Source organism: Natator depressus, chromosome 1 (genome assembly GCF_965152275.1).
Source record: "Natator depressus isolate rNatDep1 chromosome 1, rNatDep2.hap1, whole genome shotgun sequence".
Lineage (NCBI taxonomy): Eukaryota > Metazoa > Chordata > Testudines > Cheloniidae > Natator > Natator depressus.
In genome coordinates this window covers 159,828,319-159,848,365 of record NC_134234.1, presented here as the reverse complement: position 1 = coordinate 159,848,365, position 20,047 = coordinate 159,828,319, and the positions used below count along the sequence as shown (strand labels likewise).

General features: G+C 42.2%; 1 protein-coding gene across 2 annotated transcripts; it reads left to right on the top strand.

The window, feature by feature from the left end:
* Positions 1 to 9,485: 9,485 nt before the first annotated feature.
* On the top strand, positions 9,486 to 17,544 carry RIPPLY3 (ripply transcriptional repressor 3). 2 transcript variants are annotated; one of them, XM_074946481.1, is made up of 4 exons: positions 9,486 to 9,769; positions 11,210 to 11,276; positions 16,233 to 16,300; positions 17,118 to 17,544. In XM_074946481.1, exons 1-4 carry the CDS (start codon positions 9,597 to 9,599, stop codon positions 17,266 to 17,268), a joined length of 459 nt encoding a protein of 152 aa, XP_074802582.1. In that variant the 5' UTR covers positions 9,486 to 9,596; the 3' UTR covers positions 17,269 to 17,544. The 2 variants fall into 2 exon arrangements, with proteins under 2 accessions (XP_074802582.1, XP_074802591.1); XM_074946490.1 differs by lacking the exon at positions 17,118 to 17,544 and adding an exon at positions 16,605 to 16,961.
* Positions 17,545 to 20,047: the final 2,503 nt, after the last annotated feature.

The window sequence follows — 20,047 nt, the reverse complement described above, 5'->3', positions numbered from 1 at the left end:
GCCTGTGCATATGCTACAAATATGCTCCTTTAGCTGCAGGTGAAGCAACAGGTGGAAAGCCCTCCTTATTCCTGTGATAGATTCTAATACGCTAGTTAGTTCAGGAGTAGCTCATGTGTACACGGATTACTCCCGGGGTAATTACGCTCTACTGTGCATGCGCAGAATTGATGTCCCCCACAGATTTATTTGCTTCCCCACAGAAAAATTACTTTCTGACAGGGAACCAAAGAGAAGCCACAAGAGCGGTCATGCGATCCTCCCCAGCAATATGTTTCGGGTGCCCAGGGCAGCTGGCAGAGGTAAATCACCATGGGGCAGAGGGCGGGACTGGGGAAGACCCGGCTGGTGGCTCCTACCCGGCACCGGTCTTAGCTGCTAGTCCTGGCTTGGCTGGGGAGGACGGGAAGGGAGACTTCCTCTTCCACTGCACAACATCCGAGGCCATGTTAGACCCACCCCCAGATTTCTCCCCCGGCTGTAGGAAGCTCTGCAAACTCTTCCCCACCCCCACGCTTCCTGCACCCATCACTCCTCAGCTGCAGGGAAGGGGTTACTGTACAGGAAGCTGCTCCCCCATCCACCCAATCCCTGTGTATCCAGACTCCCTCATACCGAGACTCCCCAACAAGCCCCACTCCCCCTTCACCTGGACCACCCCAATGAGCTACCTACACCCGGATCCCCACCCTACCAAGCACCAACGAGTTGCACCTTGATCCCCACCCCACTGAGCCCCACTCCCCCAGCATCTGGACTCTCCACTGAGCCCCCCCATACCACGGATCCCCTGCCAAGCTCTATCCCCTCCCCCACACCCAGACCCCCTCCCCCTGAGCTCCAACTACGTTCAGCTGGACCCCCTGCAGACCCTCCCATTACTGTTGCATCCAGAACCCCCCCACACCTAGATCCCCCACTGAGCCACCCGAACCCAGATTGCTCCACACAAAAACCTCTCAACACACACCTGGATCCCCCCCACACTAAGCTCCTTCACACTTGGATCCTGCCTTGCTGAGCCTGCCTGCGCACACCTGGTGCACTTAGCACAGAGGCACAGGTCCCTGGGGTGTTTCTGGGGCCTGCGCTGTGTCAGGGTTGGGTGCAGCCTCACTGCTGAGTCTGTGTCCTGGGCGGGGGAGCTGCACAGTGATCTCCCACCTCTGTGCAGCCAGTGGCCTGTGCTCCCCAATGCCATGCTGGATCCTCCACATTTATTTGACAAATAAAATTTGAAGAATTTTAAAATATTGGGCACAGAATTTTTTTTTTTTTGGCACAGAATTTTTAATTTTTTGGTGCAGAATGCCCCGCAGGAGTAAGGGATATAGTTTCAGGCATCATCCAACTAGGCCAGGCTTCTCTGTTCTGCTGTAACAGCACTCAGCTCAGTCAAGCGCATATACCTTGGCCCTCCGGTACCACAAATGGACAGCTTGATCCTAACAGTCTAATAGTGAGTGTTTGAATGAAGAGTAAGGAGCAAAAAAAAAAAAAAAACACGCACCTTTGACATAACTTTAGACTCCCACAACAAACTGTTGAAACTGTTTAAACTGTTGTATGCGGTGTTGTTGTAGCCGTGTTGGTCCCAAGATATTAAGGAGACATGGTGACTGATGTAATATTAGGGTGAGCCGATAGCAAGTGTGAAAAATCGGGACACTTTTTTTGTGATGGGGAGGTTATAGTTGCCTTTATAAGGCAAAGCCCCTAATATTGGGACCATCCCAACAGTATCAGGACGTCTGGTAACCCTAAGTAATATCTTTCATTGGACCAACTTCCATTGGTGAGAGAGAGAGAAGCTTTCGAGCTTACACAGAGCAGCTCACTCACCTTGTGTCGCTTTTGAAACTGCTGGCAATTTCAGCAGAAAGACCAAGACATGAAAACTGAACTATTCTCTCCCCACTAGGTCAAACTGGAGGAACACTTGGGCTTGCACTCCCACAGCCCATCCCGTCCTTGTTCTGTGAATAGAGGACTACACTAATTCTGAAACTGAGATTTTACTTTATGCAGAATGTGCTACACAGGTCAAAACACTTACATAAGCACATCAAAAGAGAGTAAAACAAGCAAAGCATACATTCTCAGGGAGAGCTCTGAACTCTGGAATTCACTTCCTCCACACTAGTCCAACAGGGTGGTTTCTGCTGACCTTCAGAGCACATTATGAAACCCCATCTGTTTATTTAATCTTTGCTTGATGGGACAGGTACTTTTGTTTAACCATGAGGTTAATCCTTCAGTGACATTGAATGTGATCAGCTATGTTTTGATAACTAACTTTTTTTTTTTTTTTTACCTGGGAGAGTCAAGAATGGCATTTTTATTCATTATAAATAAAAATACATATTAAAAGCAGAACATGGAACCAAATCAAAACACAGATACAATAGAGATTCAAGCAAAACCAGCCTGTTCCCTATCTGTGTACGTGTTTTGCTTCCATAGTATAGCATACCTGAAATGTCCAGGAAGTACAAACTGTTTGATTTTTCTTTGTTGGCGTCATTTCTAAGGGAGGGTGCACAAATAAAATGTCTCCTAGCTGAACACTGTTTGCTCATTTGTGATATCCTATGTATCGTACAGAGTGAACAAACCCTCTTCCTGTTAAAAAAAAAAAATAAGGAAAGGTGTGACAGGTTTCAGTCGGTCCTCAAGCCCCTAGGGGGCGATGGAGAGCTCTGGTCCCACTGGCAGGCCTTAGTCACACCTTTCGGGCACTGGGGAATTAGCAGGAAAGGTGTGCTGGCCGGAGTCCGCAGCGTGCCCCTCAGGCAGGGGAGCGCTGGTATGGGTTGGTAGCGCACAGTTTTGCTACCCAAGGCAGGTTGGCCGGGGTAGGGGAACGCAGGCCCACCCGACTCCACTGCCTTCCAGCCCAGGGCCCCGACAGTGGCAGGAGGCGAAGGTCCCGCCGCTTGGTCAGCGGAGAACCATCCGCGCCCCGCTGACCAAATACACCCACCACCCGGTGCAGTTCTGCCCCTGGGCTACTTCCTACCCGGTCGCTCAAGCGGGTCTCTCCGGTCCCTCCAGCTTGTCCGGGTATTCAGCTGCTGGCAGCTCCAGCTCCCTCTCTGTGTCAGGCTCACGCTGGCCTGGGTTACAGCCGGGCCCCTCCAGGTCCTCCGGGTACTCAGCGGCTGGCAGTCCTGGTCGCCACAGGCCTTCCTCCCGGTCCTGGTTCCTCCTGGCCCAGGGCCTCCCCGGGTCGGCAGCAGGATCGCGAGGGAGCAGCCTGTGTCTATCTCCCTCCCTGGTGCTCTCCTCACTGGGCAAAGGGCCCCGCCCTTTGTACTTCCTGTCCCACCCCTCCCCTTCCGGGGATTGGCGTAAGCTTGGTCTGGCCCCGCCCACTCAGGCTGAGAGGGTGGCTCTTTACCCTCTGGGTCAGAGGGAAGCCACCCTGGCTCCCCTACAAAAGGATATTAAAGTCAGACATTTAGCAAGCAGGCATGAGGATACCTGTGATAGAGTAGCAAAAGAGGTTTAAGAGAAAAAAAAGAAACAATAAACAAAAAAATACAAAATAAGAATGGGGGAAAAATATCAATACCAAAAGCAGCCTGGAAGCTTTGGTTTCTAGAAGTGCATACTTTCCTTTTAGGAAAGAAATGGGTAGAATCAGAGCTAAATTCTGCTCACTTATACAAGTGTGAAACCAGACTAGCTCTTGTGACTTCACAGCCTTATTATAGTGTAGTTTAGACTTTGTCAAGACAAAGCAGGGAAGTACTGATCAATTAAAGTTATGAACAATAAATTAGACTGGCTTCCCTTTTTATTTTATAGCAATTAAGAACTTGTCTACAACTTGGAAATTTATCATAATAGCTATTCTGTAATAATTAGTCCAAAATAGTTATTTCAGTATAAGCTCCCATGCGCACGCACTTATGTTCCTTGGTGTTGTGTATGTGTGTCTTATACACACATAGAGTGTCCACACTGGAGCTTGTACCACAATGATTATTCCGAAATAGCTAATCCAGTAAATTTCCAAATGTAGACTAGCCTTAAGAGGGACTTGGAAGCCAGCGTGAGTAATCCACTGCCTCTCCCTTCTGCAGAGAACAATGAAGGCCATGTGATTATGGGACAATTAGGACACAGAGAACAGAAGAGTATTTAAAGAGAAGTTGTTACAAACTGATAAAGTTGAACAGGACTGATACTTTAAGTTCTGTGGGTGAGCTAGAAGCCAAAAGCTGTCTCTGAGATTTTTTTTTTTTGTCTGCAATTTATGACTATAAAGACTTATTCTGTGCTGTCTTCTGTTTAAGACATGATGGTCTTCAAAACTATATCTTTATTTAAAATTTTTACAATTCCTGTTAGACTAAGACAACACATTAGGGCTATATTTTGTTCTTGGTTACACCTATTTAAATCCAGAGTAACTCCTATTTATTTTTCAATCCTGCAAAGACTTATACATGTAAATAGTCATCCCACAATGGGACTACTCACTTGCATAAAGATGAACACATGCATAAGTAAAAACAACGAGGAGTCCTTGTGGCACCTTAGCTTATGCCCAAATAAATTTCAAAAGCTTATGCCCAAATAAATTTGTTATTCTTTAAGATGCCACAAGGACTCCTCGTCATTTTTGCTGATACAGACTAACACAGCTACCACTCTGAGACCTTTCGACATGCATAAGGGTTTGCAGGATCAAAGCCCTAATGAACAATTATAGCTACAGTACAACTACTATCAAGTAATGCCAGGTGCAAAAATTATTCTAATTCTTTTATCAGAAACTGAAGCCAAAGGATTACCCCAATCCACCCACCTCACAGCAAGTATGTATTCTGAAGGCAGTAAGAATCTGCACCATGAAACTGAGCAATACTGCACCCAAGAGATACATGGGTAGCAGCAGATGCTCCCAAATCAAATCCGGTGCTTTTTTGTCCTTGAGGTCATGATTTGAGGAAAAGCATTCTTTTCCCCAGTGAAATATTTTTTTTCACTAGAAAGGATGCTGAGTAGAGAGGATTTATGCAAAGATGTGGATAGTAACATATTCATCAATTAAATTCAAAAGAATGTAGATACATTTACATATTTCTCCTCAAAGGCAATAAAGTCACCTACTGAAGCAAAGTCCCCAAACACCAATAAAACAGTGTTAGGGCCTGATCCTGACAAGTACAGAGCACCTGTAAATCCCAATGAAGTCAAAATCAGACCCTTCTATCAAAGCTACATTCAGACAATGTCAAAAGTATGGGAAATGCCCCATGAACAGATAAACATTAACTGTAACAATCAAAATGCTTTAGATGGGGATTGCACATCCTTACCTTCATTAGACTTCACCAAAATTTAACACTTGTATAAAACATAGTTACATTGTAATGATATTCCCTTCTTAAAAATGGGAAAACTGCTAATGGATTAATGCTGACTTTTTTAAAAAGCCAACTCTCCAGCATTTTTACAGCTAGTACCATTTTACAGAACTAAACTATTTTCCTCAGTCCACACATTCCACTCTTGGACCCATACCCCCCTCCCTCAGCCCCCCAAAAATTATTAGGAATTAAAGAAAATATTGGTATTAAGAAAGTGATGCATATACAAGACAATTCAGAGAGGTAGATTACTTTGTTATGTGAATAACAGGATATACTGTCTGCCTAAACAGAAGTAAAGGAAATGATCATTACTCTACAGGTCTTCAGCACTGTTTATGTAACAATAGTCTAGTCCCTCAATGTTTGGGCTTTAGTGGTGCTTTCCTGGGTAGGCAGGAAACCCTAGGGGTTAACATCTTTACTGTTTATGTGTCAAGGCAAAAAATGGTAGCTGTATATCAACAAAACACAACATATTTCTAAAATAAAATTACAATTTCTAAAGAGATACAGTATTTCAGACTACAAATTCTGCTGATTTTGTTTGGCTTCTTTCAACGATTCCTGCACTTGTAAAACTCTACTTGCCTTTTATCTGTGAGAACAGAGTAAGTACTTTTAAAAAACTATGCAGCCAATTAGAGTTCAAGAGTCCCCTTAGTTATCCCTCCACAATCATCCTGTGCAGACTGACTTTCTTTTGAAGATTCATAAATTAGGGTTAGGAAACAGCACTAACAAAAGTTCTGAATTAGCAAAGCTAACTACTAAAATCCATACTAAAAATGCAGTAAGATTATGGCGGCATAAGTAAGCACTCAAAAGTCAGGAAATGCAAAGTTAAGGCTGCAAAATGCAAAGGCAATCTTAACTAAGCCTGTCAATAGTCCACTGAAGCCAATGAAACTACCCATGCAATTAAAGTTCAACACATAGTTAAGTGCTTTGCTGAACCAGTGCTATAAGGCAATGCTACCTCACATTTTTCTACAACCTTAAATACAGATGTCTAGCACGGAGTAATAGATTTGTTAAAAATTTATACTTCCACTGTAATCAAAGCAGTCCTGTATATCTTTGGGAGATTTGTTTTATGGTAACATTTCTTCATGCTAAGGACTGTATTTTAATAATTTGGGCCTTGATCCTGCAGTAAAATCCAAATTGGGGGACTCTTGCTGCCAGCTAAAGCAGGGGTGGGCAAACTACGGCCCGCCAGCTGTTTTAATCTGGCTTTCGAGCTCCCGCTGGGGAATGGGTACGGGGGCTGCTCCACATGGCTCCCGGAAGCAGCAGCATGGCCTCTCCTCTGGCTCCTACACGTAGGGGTAGCCAGGGGCTTCTGCTCTGCACACTGCCCCCGCCCCAAGTGTTGCACCTGCAGTTCCCATTGGCTGGAAACTGCAGCCAATGGGAGCTGCAGGGGCGGTGCCTGAGGACGGGGCAGCGCGCAGAGCTGCCTGGGCGCACCTCTACATAAGAGCCAGAGAAGGGACATGCCGCTGCTTCTAGCAGCCACTTGAAGTAAGCGCCGCCCGGAGCCTGCACCCCTGAGCCTCTCCCTGTGCCCCAACCCCCTGCCCCAGCCCTGTTCCCCCTCCCGCTCTCCAAACCCCTCAATCCCAGCCCAGAGCACCCTGCTACACCCCAAACTCCTCATCCCCAGCCCCACTCCAGAGCCCGTACCCCCAACCAGAGCCCTCACCCCCACTCCAATTTTGTGAGCATTCATCGCCTGCCATTCAATTTCTATTCCCAGATGTGATCCTCGGGCCAAAAAGTTTCTCACCCCTGAGCTAAAGTCTCACTGAAGTCATAGGGCACATGAACCCAAGCATCTACCCATATGGATCTGATTGCATGATCAAGGACTTAGTCATCAGCTATCCTTTTCAACTGGCAGCACAACTTCTCTTAGTAGGCATTTGACAACAAAGCTAATTTAGACCCTGATTCAATTAAAATAAATGAAATTATTCATGTGCTTAAAGTTAGGCAATATTTAAGTACCTTGTGAATAGGGGCCCTGAGTGCTTTTTTAGGTTGCCTAGATGTGCCAGCAGATTTTTGATTTTATTTCATGTTGTATACTTAATACATTGTTATTTAAATACCATTCACTGTATTTTTCATACAAGTTGTTAGTGATCCTTTATTGGCATACAAAGTATAGTGCACAGAACAAGATGCTATGCATGTATTTAAAGCGGTAGAAAATATTATGTAGATTTTATATATATATTATATGTGCACACACACACCATTATTTGAGAAATGCTATGTATTCATGCAATTAAACACTAGAGCAGGGGTGGGCAAACTTTTTGGCCCGAGGGCCACATCGGGGTTGCAAAACGGTATGGAGGGCCGGGTAGGGAAGGCTGTGCCTCCCCAAACAGCCTGGCCCCCACCCCCTATCCGCCCCCTCCCACTTCCCGCCCCCTGACTGCCCCCCTCAGAACTCCTGACCCATCCAAACCCCCCCTGTTCCCTGTCGCCTGACTGGCCTCCCAGGACTCCCACCCCTTATCTAACCCCCCCTGCTCCCTGTCCCCTGACTGCCCTGACCCCTATCCACACCCCTGCCCACTGACAGGCCCCCCCCCCGGGACTCCCATGCCTACCCAACCCCCCCTTTCCCCGTCCCCTGACTGCCCCCCCAGAACCTCCACCCCAATCCAACCACCCCCCCCCCCCTTACCATGCTGCTTAGAGCGGCAGGACAGGCTTATTGGAAAGCCTGGGAGGTGGGCGGGCACAAGCTGTGCTGCCCATGCGGCAGTGTGGCTGCAGGGGAGGGGGGACAGCATGGGAGGGGCTGGGGCGAGTCTCCCGTCCGGGAGCTCAGGGGCCAGGCAGGACAGTTCCGCTGGCTGGATGTGGCCCGCGGGCCGAAGTTTGCCCACTTCTGCACTAGAGTAGCACACATGCATGAGGACGCAGATGTACGTTGTGCAAGTTTAACTGGGCATCCTCAGCAATTTCTAGAGCAGTGCTGGAATAACTTAGGTCTCTGATCCTAAGCTTTGTGACTTACCACAGACAGCCTATGGATGTGTGGTTATCGTAAGAAAAGTGAATGTAAAAATGGCACCTGCTCAACAGATCCAATTCCTGTATATTTTCAAAGTGATCTGCTTACTTCGTTAAAAAAAAATTAAAACTATTGTTTACACACTGTTAGCTCTGCAGTGCTAACAAAAGTATATAAGAATGAACTAAATTCTATTCTGGTTCACACCTCAAGAGATGTTTAATTTTTTTGCTAAGCACCGGCTACAGAACATTTATTACTTATGATAGTGCAAAAGCTAGAAGGGAGCCAGATTCACTGTCAGATCCAAATTAAGCTGCAGGGATGGCAGCTAGGCAAACAAGTATTTTAACCTGTAAAGTGAGCAAATGTGATGATTTTCCATAGCACTGAAAATCAGGTAATGTTACCAACTGCAATAAATCTATTCTTGTACAATATAATAGTCTGTGTGTAATTAGCGGCCCAAATTAAGGCAGTGGGCAGGAAAGCTTAGGGAAGGTTTATCCCCGTCTCACCCTGGTAGTTTAAAATATGTACTATATGCAATGAAACAGCAGGACCGCAAAGCGGCGGCAGTGATTACCAAGCATGCTTTGTTGGAGGCTGTATTCTCTCTGAGCATCAGCTTTCTCCTCCTAGCGACCAAACAGGTCAAGCTGAAAAGTAACATCCTCTGTTTTTAAGGCAGTCATTAGGTTTGCATTTTCAGTTATCATCTTCCTTCACCCTCGTATTTTTTCCTTTTTTTGAAATCTGGAACTGACAGACTGTTTTGTAATTTTAAAACAAAGGTCTTTTTTGAAGTCACCTGTGAACTGGATTGGTATTTTTTCCATTTGTTTTGTTAGATATCTGAGGTTGTAGATTTTCCTACTTAATTTTTATTTATACACAAATACATATATTCACAGTGTACTTCACATAAAACAAAAATAGGTAAAACAAAGGCAGAAAGATAAAGAGTTTAGGTTATTTCCACTATAATATGCTGATCAAAGTAAACTAAAGTACTGTATTTATTACACTCTCCATAGAACACCATGACAACAGGAAAACTTTGAAATAGTTGGAGGAGATAGAGGGGAACTCATTAAGGTCATATCCCTCCATTTACCTGAAGGCTTGCTTGTTTTAGGTAAGTACTCTTGAGTAGCTGCAATAAAGGAGGAGCTGAAATGCCTGGAGAAGCAGCTAGCCAGGCACAGGAACACAAAACAGCAGACAGGCAAGCAAGCACTATGGAGGCTGAAGCTGCTAAATTCTTGCTCCAGGCTACAGTGACTCAGATCTGTCATTCTTCCAGAGATATCCAGCCGCATTCTCTCCATCCAAGAGAGCAGCCAGAAAGGTAAGACAGAGAAAAGGAGAAATGCTTCCTCAACAACCCAGTTTTAAAAATCTTTAGCAGGAATACTATGTAGCTACAATGGGCAAAGACAGGACTTGCATAAAGGCAGGCATTCAGTCCCTGGAGAAGCAATTCAGTGTTCTCTCTAATTATGGACAAAATTTTTCATTAAAATAACACCACCTGCTAAACTACACTGTGGGATCCATACCACTTCCAAAGTCATTTAAATAGCCAGCCTATCTAGTTGTTTAGACTTTAAGTGCAGGTTGCACATAATCAATGTGACCTTCTCTAATAGCTGATTGGAAACAGACTGCACCATAAAGAACTACCAGCTTAAAAAATAAAATTAAAAAAAAAAAACTTTTCTGTTTTATCTCCTATTTTTACATGTTAAAAACATATTACAGAGCTGGTAAGAATTTTTATTTTTGCAATAATTGTCTTTTTTAATTGAAGAAGGTTTCCAAATGATAAATTTTTCATTCAGCTCTAGTTACAAATAAGGTTACTTTAACTGAAAGATAAGAACTGTTTTTTCAGTTTATTTACTTTGAGCATTTGACAGCAGTTAGAGTATAATCAGTTTCACTCTTTCCCCTTTGTGTGGGTATTTAGTTACAGAGGAGAGAAAAGACATTTAAAAATAGGTAAATGTGATTGTAAAACTAAAAAATTATTAGAGGGGAGAAAGAGGCTGGTGTAGTACAAGAAACTGCTTACGTTTTTATTAAATTGATTAGATTTCAAGTTAGCAGCATCACTTTAATGTAATAAATTGCCGACTTAATAAAAATAGATCAGCTACCCTATGATCAAAATATAAGCAAAAAAAAAAATCAAGTTGATCATGCAAAGCCAGGTGCAATCCACTTTAATTAGGAATACCTATTTGGGATATCAGAGAGACAAGGTAGGCAAGGTAATTTCTATTGGATCAACATCTGATGGTGGAAGGGACAAGCTTCCAAGCTTCAGAGCTCTTCCTCATGTCACTGAGGAATTGGGATAGTATAATTCAATAAACTACCTAATTTATTTCATGAATAATAAGATTAATAGGAAGTTAAGTATATTCTATAAATTAAACATTCTAAAATTGATTTAAATGTAATCCCTTGGTGAGCCCCTTGGATTGTGAAATCAATTAATATTGTACCAATAGCTAATATGTGGGACTAACCATTTATCCAGTTCAGACTTTCCTTTGTTATTAATTTTAGTGCATGTAAACTGACAGCACATAGAAAAGCCCGCGGGCAGAATAAGACCTACCATTGAAATCACATTTACCCATATCAATGTGTTGAGACAAGAATAAACTTATTTCAAAGGCACAGATAGCATGTAATGAAGGTAACTATAATTGCACTGAAATGTGCCAATTATCATAAAGAATTACCTATGAGAGTGTGTTGTTCTTCATTAAACTTTCAGCAACCCTACCTTATGGAGACCCTGGATTCTCACAGCAAGAGATGCTGAACTGGGACATCAAGGAATGGTAAGGTTAAGTTCTGGAAAAAAAATCAAAGAAAGCCAAGTGTGTTTAAACAAAAAAAAAAAAAAGTCAAAACGAGAAGAACATAGGAGGCCAATTTTCTTCTTATAAAAGTTAGGGCTGTTAACAGAATAACAATTGAAATTTATTAACTATTTTTGGATGTTTTTCTACATTTTCAAATATATTGATTTCTATTACAACACAGAAGTGTACAGTGCTCACTTAATATTATTTTTATTACAAATATTTGCACTGTAAAAATGATAAAAGAAATAGTATTTTTAAATTAATCTCATACCATAATGCAATCTCTTTATCGTGAAAGTGCAATTTACAAATGTAGGGGTTTTTTTTTGTTCCATAACTGCACTCAAAAACAAAACAATGTAAAACTTTAGCGCCTACAAGTCCACTCAGTCCTACTTCTTATTCAGCCAATCGCTAAGACAAATAAGTTTGTTTACATTTACAGGAGATAATGCTGCGGGCTTCTGATTTACAGTGTCACCTAAAAGTGAGAACAAGCATTCGCATGGCACTTTTATAGTTGGCATTGCAAGGTATTTACAGGCCAGATATGCTAAGCATTCGTGTGCCCCTTCATGCTTCAGCCACCATTCCAGAGGACATGCTTCCATGCTGATGGTGCTTGTTAAAAAAATAATGTGTTAATTAAATTTTGACTGAACTCCTTGAGGGCGAATAGTAAGTCTTGTGCTCTGTTTTACTCGCATTCTGCCATGTATTTCATACTGTAGCAGTCTCGGATGATGATGCAGCACATGTTGTTCGTTTTAAGAACACTTTCACTGAAGATCTGAGGAAACACAAAGAAGGTACCAATGTAAGATTTCTAAAGATAGCTACAGCACTCGACCCAAGGTTTAAGAATCTGAAATGCCATCCAAAATCTGAGAGGGGTGAGGTATGGAGCATGCTCTCAGAAGTCTTAAAAGAGCAACACTCAGATATGGAAACTACAGAACCTGAACCATCAAAAAAGAAAATCAACCTTCTGCGGGTGGCATCTGACTCAGATGATGAAAGTGAACATATGTCGGTCTGCACTGCTTTGGATCATTATCGAGCAGAGCCAGTCATCAGCACGGATGCACGTACCCTGGAATGGTGGTTGAAACATGAAGGGACGTATGAATCTTTAGTGTGTCTGGCACATAAATATCTTGCAATGCCGGCTACAACGGTGCCATGTGAACGTCTGTATTCACTTTCAGGTGACATTGTAAATAAGAAGCGGGCAGCATTGTCTCCTGCACATGTAAACAAACTTGTGATTGGCTGAATAAAAAGTAGGACTGAGTGGACTTCTAGGCGCTAAAGTTTTACTTTGTTTTATTTTTGAATGCAAGGGTTTTTTTGTACATAATTCTACAGTTGTAAATTCAACTTTCATGATAAAGGAGATTGCATTACAGTACTTGTATTAGGTGAATTGAAAAATACAATTTCTTTTGTTTTTTACAGCACAAATATTTGTAATAAGAAATAAATATAAAGTGAGCACTGTACATTTTGTATTCTGTGCTGTAATTGAAATCAAAATATTTGAAAATGTAGAAAACATCCAAAATATTTCAATAAACGGTATTCTATTATTCTTTAACAGTGCAATTAATCACAATTAAGCCCTAATAAAAATAGAACAATAGTTTCAAGATACGTTCTTTATAACTCTCTGCTATTGTCTATAAAAACAGGACCTGGGATATAATAGCAGGTGTGAAAGGAAGCACAACAGTTAATGTTGAACAACAATTTCCATTCTAGCACCATTAAAATAACCTCTCAGGCTGAAGGTTTAATTCTTAGTCTCTGCCTAACTGTGAATGGGATGAATGAGAGTGAGAAAGTTTGAGCCAAAAAAGTGATTTTTTTTGGACAGTGCTACAGCTAAAACAGATAGAGAAAAAAGGTTGGAATGTGGTATAAAAATAGTCTTTATTCAAAGGTACTTCTTAATATTCTGGTGATAGTTTTTTTTTAATTTTGTTTAGTTCAAAGTACATAGCTATTGACTTCAGTGGTAGTACTCACACGCATAAGTGTTTGCAGGATCCTAGCTAAGGCTACAGCTATCCACAATGTACATCTTATGAGGGTCACGGCTTATAGCGATTCCCCTACATTCTAAGGTGTGCAGGTGTGGAACACCTCTTCTTCCCTTTTTGTGAGCCTTTTAAGGTTGGCAGCCATTGCTGACCCAACCTTTGGATGGCTCCTGGATGAGATTCCAAGGGGGCAACTCCAGCAGGCTTACAGAAGAATGTACCTACACAGCAGAGTTCTAAGCTTTGCTGGCAGGTACCCATCAGATAAGTGGGTCTCCCACCCAACATTCCTTAGCACATCTGCATCTATGGATACTCAGAACCAGTAGTGAAAACTTGAGGAATGAAATAGCAAGAAGTTCCAAAGAGACGGGGCAACTTGGAGGAGTTAAGGTTTCCGGGATCAGGTAGCTGTAATATTCTTTACATTGAAAAAAATCACATCTGTATAGAACGTTTTATGCAACCTATACATGAGGTTTTCAGCTGTGCCTGGCTCCCACCAATTTATTCACTGAATGTAGTAGGTCATCCATGTTAATTTCTAGGAGCCTGCCACTGTTAAAAAAATTATGCACAGTTCAAACAGCTGGTTTTAATATTAATGTTTCCCTTGTTGTCCAGAACCTCCCAACTCCCTCTCTTTTATGCTGCAGGGCCCACCCAAGATCCCCCATTAAACCAGGAGTCTCCATTCCTCATTAGGTCCCCAACTGTGAAGGAGAGGAACCCCACTTTGGCACTGCTTACCAGGTGCACAATAGCTGAGGAAGATTCTTGACTACTTTATAAGGTGGGGGAGGAGGGGTAGCGAGAAGGAAGGCCCATTCTAATAGACTTAAGCAAGATTCCTCAGCTGCAGAATTCCTATACAGTAACTCCTCACTTAAAGTCATCCCGGTTAATGTTGTTTCGTTGCTGATCAATTAGGGAACATGCTTATTTAAAGTTGTGCAATGCTCCCTTATAACGTTATTTGGCAGCCGCCTGCTTTGTCCACTGCTTGCAGGAAAAGCAGCCCGTTGCAGCTAGCTGGTGGGGGCTTGGAACCAGGATGGACCGGCAGCCCCCCATCAACTCCCTTATCAGCTCCCCGCTCCGCTAAGTTCCCTGTGCGGCAGCCGCCCAGCAAGCTATCAGTTGCCAGCAGTTCAGCTGTCCCTCCCCCCACTGCCATGTGCTGCTCCTGCCCTCTGCCTTGGAGCTGCTCCTGGGGACCTTTCTGCACTCCTGGGGGTGCAGGCTCTGGGGTGGGGCTGGGGATGAGGGGTTTGGGGTGCAAGAGGGTGCTCTGGGCTGGGGTAGGAAGTTGGGGTATGGGGAGAGGCTTAGGGGTGCAGGGTCTGGGCGGCTCTTACCTCAAGTGGCTCCTGGAAGCAGCGGCATGTCCCTTCTCCAGCTCTTATGTAGAGGCTCGGCCAGGGAGCTCTGCACGCTGCCCCGTCCACGGACACCGCCCCTGCAGCTCCCATTGGCTGCGGTTCCTGGCCAATGGGAACTGCAGGTGCAGCACTTGGGGCGGAGGCAGTGTGCAGAGCAGAAGCCCCTGGCTGCCCCTATGCGTAGGAGCCGGAGAGGGGGCCATGCTGCTGCTTCTGGGAGCCACGTGGAGCAGCCCCCGTACCCATTCCCCAGCGGGAGCTCGAAAGCCAGATTAAAACAGCTGGCGGGGCTGGATCCAGCCCACGGGCCATAGTTTGCACACCCCTGCACTAGAGGAACCCAGGCCTGCCCACTACTCTGGGTTCCAACCCAGGCACCCTATAGTCAGCAGCTACACACTGCTCACCACCTTTATCTCCAGCCCTATCTCTCAGCATCCCCAAGTTCTTCTCCCTCTGCAATCTCAGTGTAAATTCAGCCAGAAATAACCTTTAGCTACTTGTCAGTCTCCTTTGGCCAGAGAGGAAGCCACTTCTTCCCTCCTCTGGTCTCAGCCTGGAACTGAAATGCTAAGCTCCTGCAGCTCCTTTTATCTGAGCCTGCTGGGCTCTGATTGGCTGTCTCTAGCCCTTGGAGGACCAGGTCTCTCTAATTTTCAAGCTGGCCAGTCCAGTAAGGCCTCTCTAGGCAGTGGTGGAGGACCATTTTTCAGGTTCTTTTCCTTGTACCTTGCTTTTTCCTGGGGTGTGATGTAGAAGAGCAGCAGGGCTTCCCCAGTACAACCCATCACAGCTTTACAGTACCAAGTTAGTCATTGCAGTATGAAACCTGTCTAGGTAAGTTCAGCAATAGTGCTATCCATATGGACTATCCTCTCTGGACAGGGATACTGACTAGATGATCCAAAAAATCTTTTTTATCTCTAACTTCTGTGGTACCCTCCTCATTTTGAAAAGTATCATGGGATCTTTGATTTCACTCAGCAGCTCCCTCTCCAGGACCAGGGTAAAAGGGACTTCAGTTTAACATCTCATTCACAGTACCTCTAATAGTGTAGCATCTCCTAGGATTCCACTGCAGTATCTGCATTGGGAAGGAGCACAAACTATGGTGTGGCTTGAGTCCTCCATTTTAGAGGCTATTGCTGCCAGCTGAACCCAGCCAACACAAAAGAAGTATCTCGGTGTGTTTGTTCAGCACCTAGCACAATGGACTGGGGCCACTAGGTGCTATATTACGAAAGTAATAATAATAGTAATAATTTTTAAAAAAATGTTCCCTTTAAAACAAAAGCCTGAAATATTTAATTATTCATTTAGATGGGAAGTTTTAAGTACAGTAGTTTGAAAATTTAACGCAGTGGAATTATACTCCATGGATGTCTGATGATATAATACCTGAGATTTAATTAATATATATTACTGCATTTTCTTGCCATTACAAGAAAATTGTACAATCTTAGATAATTTTTACAGCTGTTTCTAAATCACACGTGTCTTTACAGTCTGACCTGGACGGTGATCAGAGAAATTTTAGCTCAAAAGGAGCTTTGGGGTTTCAGCATCCAGTGAGGTGAGATGAATCCTATAAGTTGATCCAGGAAAAGTGAAATTTGTATTTTTGTTCTTCAGTCATAAATTCCCCCCATGGCAAAGTGTCAAACTGTGTAATTCACCTGAGAAGACATACAAGGTAAGCAGGATCTGAAGCAACATGCTAAATCATGACATTAGAAAGCCATGGAAAGAGCCAATGTCATCCTGACAGACCAGACTTACCCCACTGTGAGTCAAGGTTTCATAATTAACATCTCCTCAGAAAAGGAAATTGAAAGTCAAGGTATCTAATAGTATATACCTTCTCATTCTCTACCCAGAGAGACACATCTACTACTAGAACCAACCCACACAAAAACAACAGACCACAGCCTTAAACCAGCCTTCCAGCACCCGTCCTCAAACTCCCCACCACCATTAACAAACAAACATGTCCTCTCCCTGACTATCAAGTCTGCAGAGTTCTAGAAAAATCACATTTGCTCATGTTCTCAGGAGCAGCTCTTTGTCAAATAGAGACCTCTGGCTAACCCAATATTTGACATTTCCCCCCACCTCCCAGAAAAGTAACTGGGAGTATATTCACTACCAACACCAATAGTACCACCCAGGGAAGAGATGGGACTACTTCAGTGAGTCCTTTAGATAGAAGGATGGTTTAAAACATGGAGAGATGAAGAGGAGAGAGAAGCCATCAAGGATGCAGAGGAGCCTCCCTTCCACAAAGAAGTGAAGAAATGTAGCCTTCAGACACAAGCCTTGAGTCAGTTAGTCTGGAAGGATTCTTATAGTTTTACATGGTTTTTATAAGTGATTCTGTTTTGTTTTACTAGACTTTATTTGCCCAAATCTAAATCCCAGAAGTTCCTACACAACATTGGAAAGAAGGTTCTGGCCAGTTTTCCAGTACAAGCCACAATTCATTTCTACAATGATGACTCTGATTCTGAAGATGACGAGGAAGAAAGGAATTCAGCTTTGTAATGAACATACTCAGCCTCTGAGGATCATGTAAATCAAGAGACAAAAAAATGGCCTCTAATGTGTTTGCTAGCAAAAATCATATAAACCAAAAAACAGATCTAAAGCTCATGTGAGAATCATCTTCTTGCTGTCACATGAAAAATAGTGGGGTGATGCAAATAGCAACAACCATGGAAGGTTTGTTTTCTTTTTGGGAGGCTTACAGGAACAAAAGTCCTTATAGCAGTTTCTAGAATTTTAAGTTGCAGAGCTTTGTGTGGTCCCCAAATTCACTCTGGCTGGAGTAACATCTGTATTAAAACCGTTAATGTCTCTGTTACCATTACACTGTGCTCAGCACAAATGCTATTTTATGTTGTGTTGGAAGATGAAAATATATGCCTGATTTTGGGAAAAATATACACCCCCCCCCCAACACCTCTCTACATTTGATTTTTTTGGTGAGATGTATAAAATGAGAAACTCATATCCATTGTCCCACTATATCATCTGGGATTCTGCCTGTAAGCTGCTACAAATTCTGCTCCCTAAGTAATCAGAAAAGAGCTCTGCCATTAATCAGGAAAAGGTGCCAAAGCATGAATAATAAAATATGATTTAACAGTGAATTAAAGTGTGTATTAGAGAATTTTAAACAACAACAACAAAGGCTGAGGTATAGCTATAGAAGGACCTTAGATACATGAAAAATGTGCAGAAGAGAACATTAAAGAAGGGTCCAAACTGCAAAATTCAAATCCTTTTCTAAAATTTAGTGGGTTTGAAGCTGGGATTTTAGCATAGCTTATTACAAATCAACTATAAAGTTCGGATTTAGAGTGGAACATCCTCTAATTTCTTTTGTGTTCAGAAGCAGGGTGACTAAATTACTGCTTAGTCTTGCTAATTGCTTTCATAAGCCATTTTAACAACATTATGCCAAGTTCATCTTTTTAGCCAAAGCTTTTAAAAATTGCTTCCTATCACAGACTTTGTCATGTAGGCAGGGTTTTGAAAGGATTATTTATTCCACCCCTCCCCCGCAAACTTCCAAATTCAAAATCTCTCTTCCTAGTTATTCTCTAGTTTCTCACTTGTAGTGTTGGAATATTGCTGTTTGTCTTATAAATATTTTGTACAGTTTCTAGATGTATGAAAATAATTAACTACCATCTTATTTTGAGTACAGCCCTGATTCTGCAAAGATTTATGCATGTGCTTAACTTTATGTATGTGAATATTTCAGTTGAAATCAGTGGGACTATTCTTGTCCCTAAAGTTATGTGCTTGAATAACTGCTTGCAGAATTAGCGTATAAGACATTCCATTGCATTAAATTAGATAGATTGGAACAATATCAATTTTTTTCTCCTTTGTAAAAACTTGTATAGAGATTAGAAAATAAAATTTCTCACTTTTCATTTGAGAAACGTTAATGTTCTCCTTTTCTCTAAGTTTCTAACGGAATTGAAATGAGCATTGTTATTTATTTCCTTCTTTGTGCTGCAGTCACATGGTTACAGTGTATCTCTGGGAACAGGACAAGTCCAATCCTGTAGTTCTTCATTTAAGTACAGTACATGTATTGTCTTCTATAGGTCATTTTATGTGAGTCATGATTAATCACATGAATAAGGGATTGTAGAATCGGGGCCAATGTTAGTTACCAGCTACTGCACTGGTTGGCAAAGGAACTAGGCTTTGTTTTCACATCATAGTCAGTGCATGATAGTAATGGCAACAATGGAAATTTAAGGAAAAGCGCATACCTGGAATCAGGGAATATCCCCCACTGCAGAATCCAACTGTTTTAAAAACAGATCTAATTACGAAGAGTTCAAAAGGTTTTGAGCATGCATCATTAACATTTTTACAAATTATTCAGTAAATATAGACACACACCTAAAGAATGCTGTAAAATCCATTTAAACCAAAATCAATGAACTAGTTGGCACAAAAAATTTGCATTCACACTTTTTAATCTTGAACAAAGTATACACAAAGAAGTCCTTTAATGCTAGTAGTACCCATTGCCTTTCAACTTTAAAGGAGCAGTGGCTGTTTCCATTATAAAACATATTCTGTGTTTTATTCATCCTAAGCTGAAATTTTACGTATGAGTTTTGAGACAGGATGTAAATATTATCCAAAAAATAACTGAAGTTATTTAAGCTCTTATTCATACACTTAAATCTATTATTATTAAAGTTCCTTGAAGGGTATGAACTGTGACAGGAAAAAAAACAAGTTAACTAAAACCTTTCCTATTTCACTCATGCCATTATGTGTAGCGGGATCTGAGCCCATATAGCGTATGACAATATATTGTCCATTGACTTCATATATTCCGGAAAGAGCCCTTAATATTACACAATACTATACCTTAACACAACTCTGAGTAAAATGCAAGACACATGCACATTGAAAAAAAGACTAAAGCAAAATTCAATAATATGCTCATCAAAAGCAGTATTTAACTTCCAATATAAATTTTCTTGATTTTTTGACTCAGACCCTTTGTCATATTATGAGAATACACTACCTCCTCAACAACAAGAAAGAAAGCTAAGAAAAACATAACAGGTACTTACCAGCTGAGAAAAAAAAATCCAGTAGCTACTAGTTACAAAATTGCTCTCCTTGAGAGATGGCTAGTTTAACGCTGCAAAATTTTTAAAGGGCTACTAACAGAAATGCATGAAGGGGAAAAAAGTTCCTATAAAGGTCAACTATGTACAGATGAACATTAATAAGAAATAAGTAAATCACTAGACCATGTGCTCCTGAAGAAAGATGTATT

Excerpts from the sequence above, each read along its gene's own strand:
- RIPPLY3 (XM_074946481.1), top strand. The coding sequence starts at position 9,597 with ATGCCTGGAGAAGCAGCTAGCCAGGCACAGGAACACAAAACAGCAGAC. Across the intron at positions 9,770-11,209 it reads CCAAGAGAGCAGCCAGAAAG|CAACCCTACCTTATGGAGAC; the intron begins GTAAGACAGAGA and ends TTAAACTTTCAG. Across the intron at positions 11,277-16,232 it reads AACTGGGACATCAAGGAATG|TCTGACCTGGACGGTGATCA; the intron begins GTAAGGTTAAGT and ends GTGTCTTTACAG.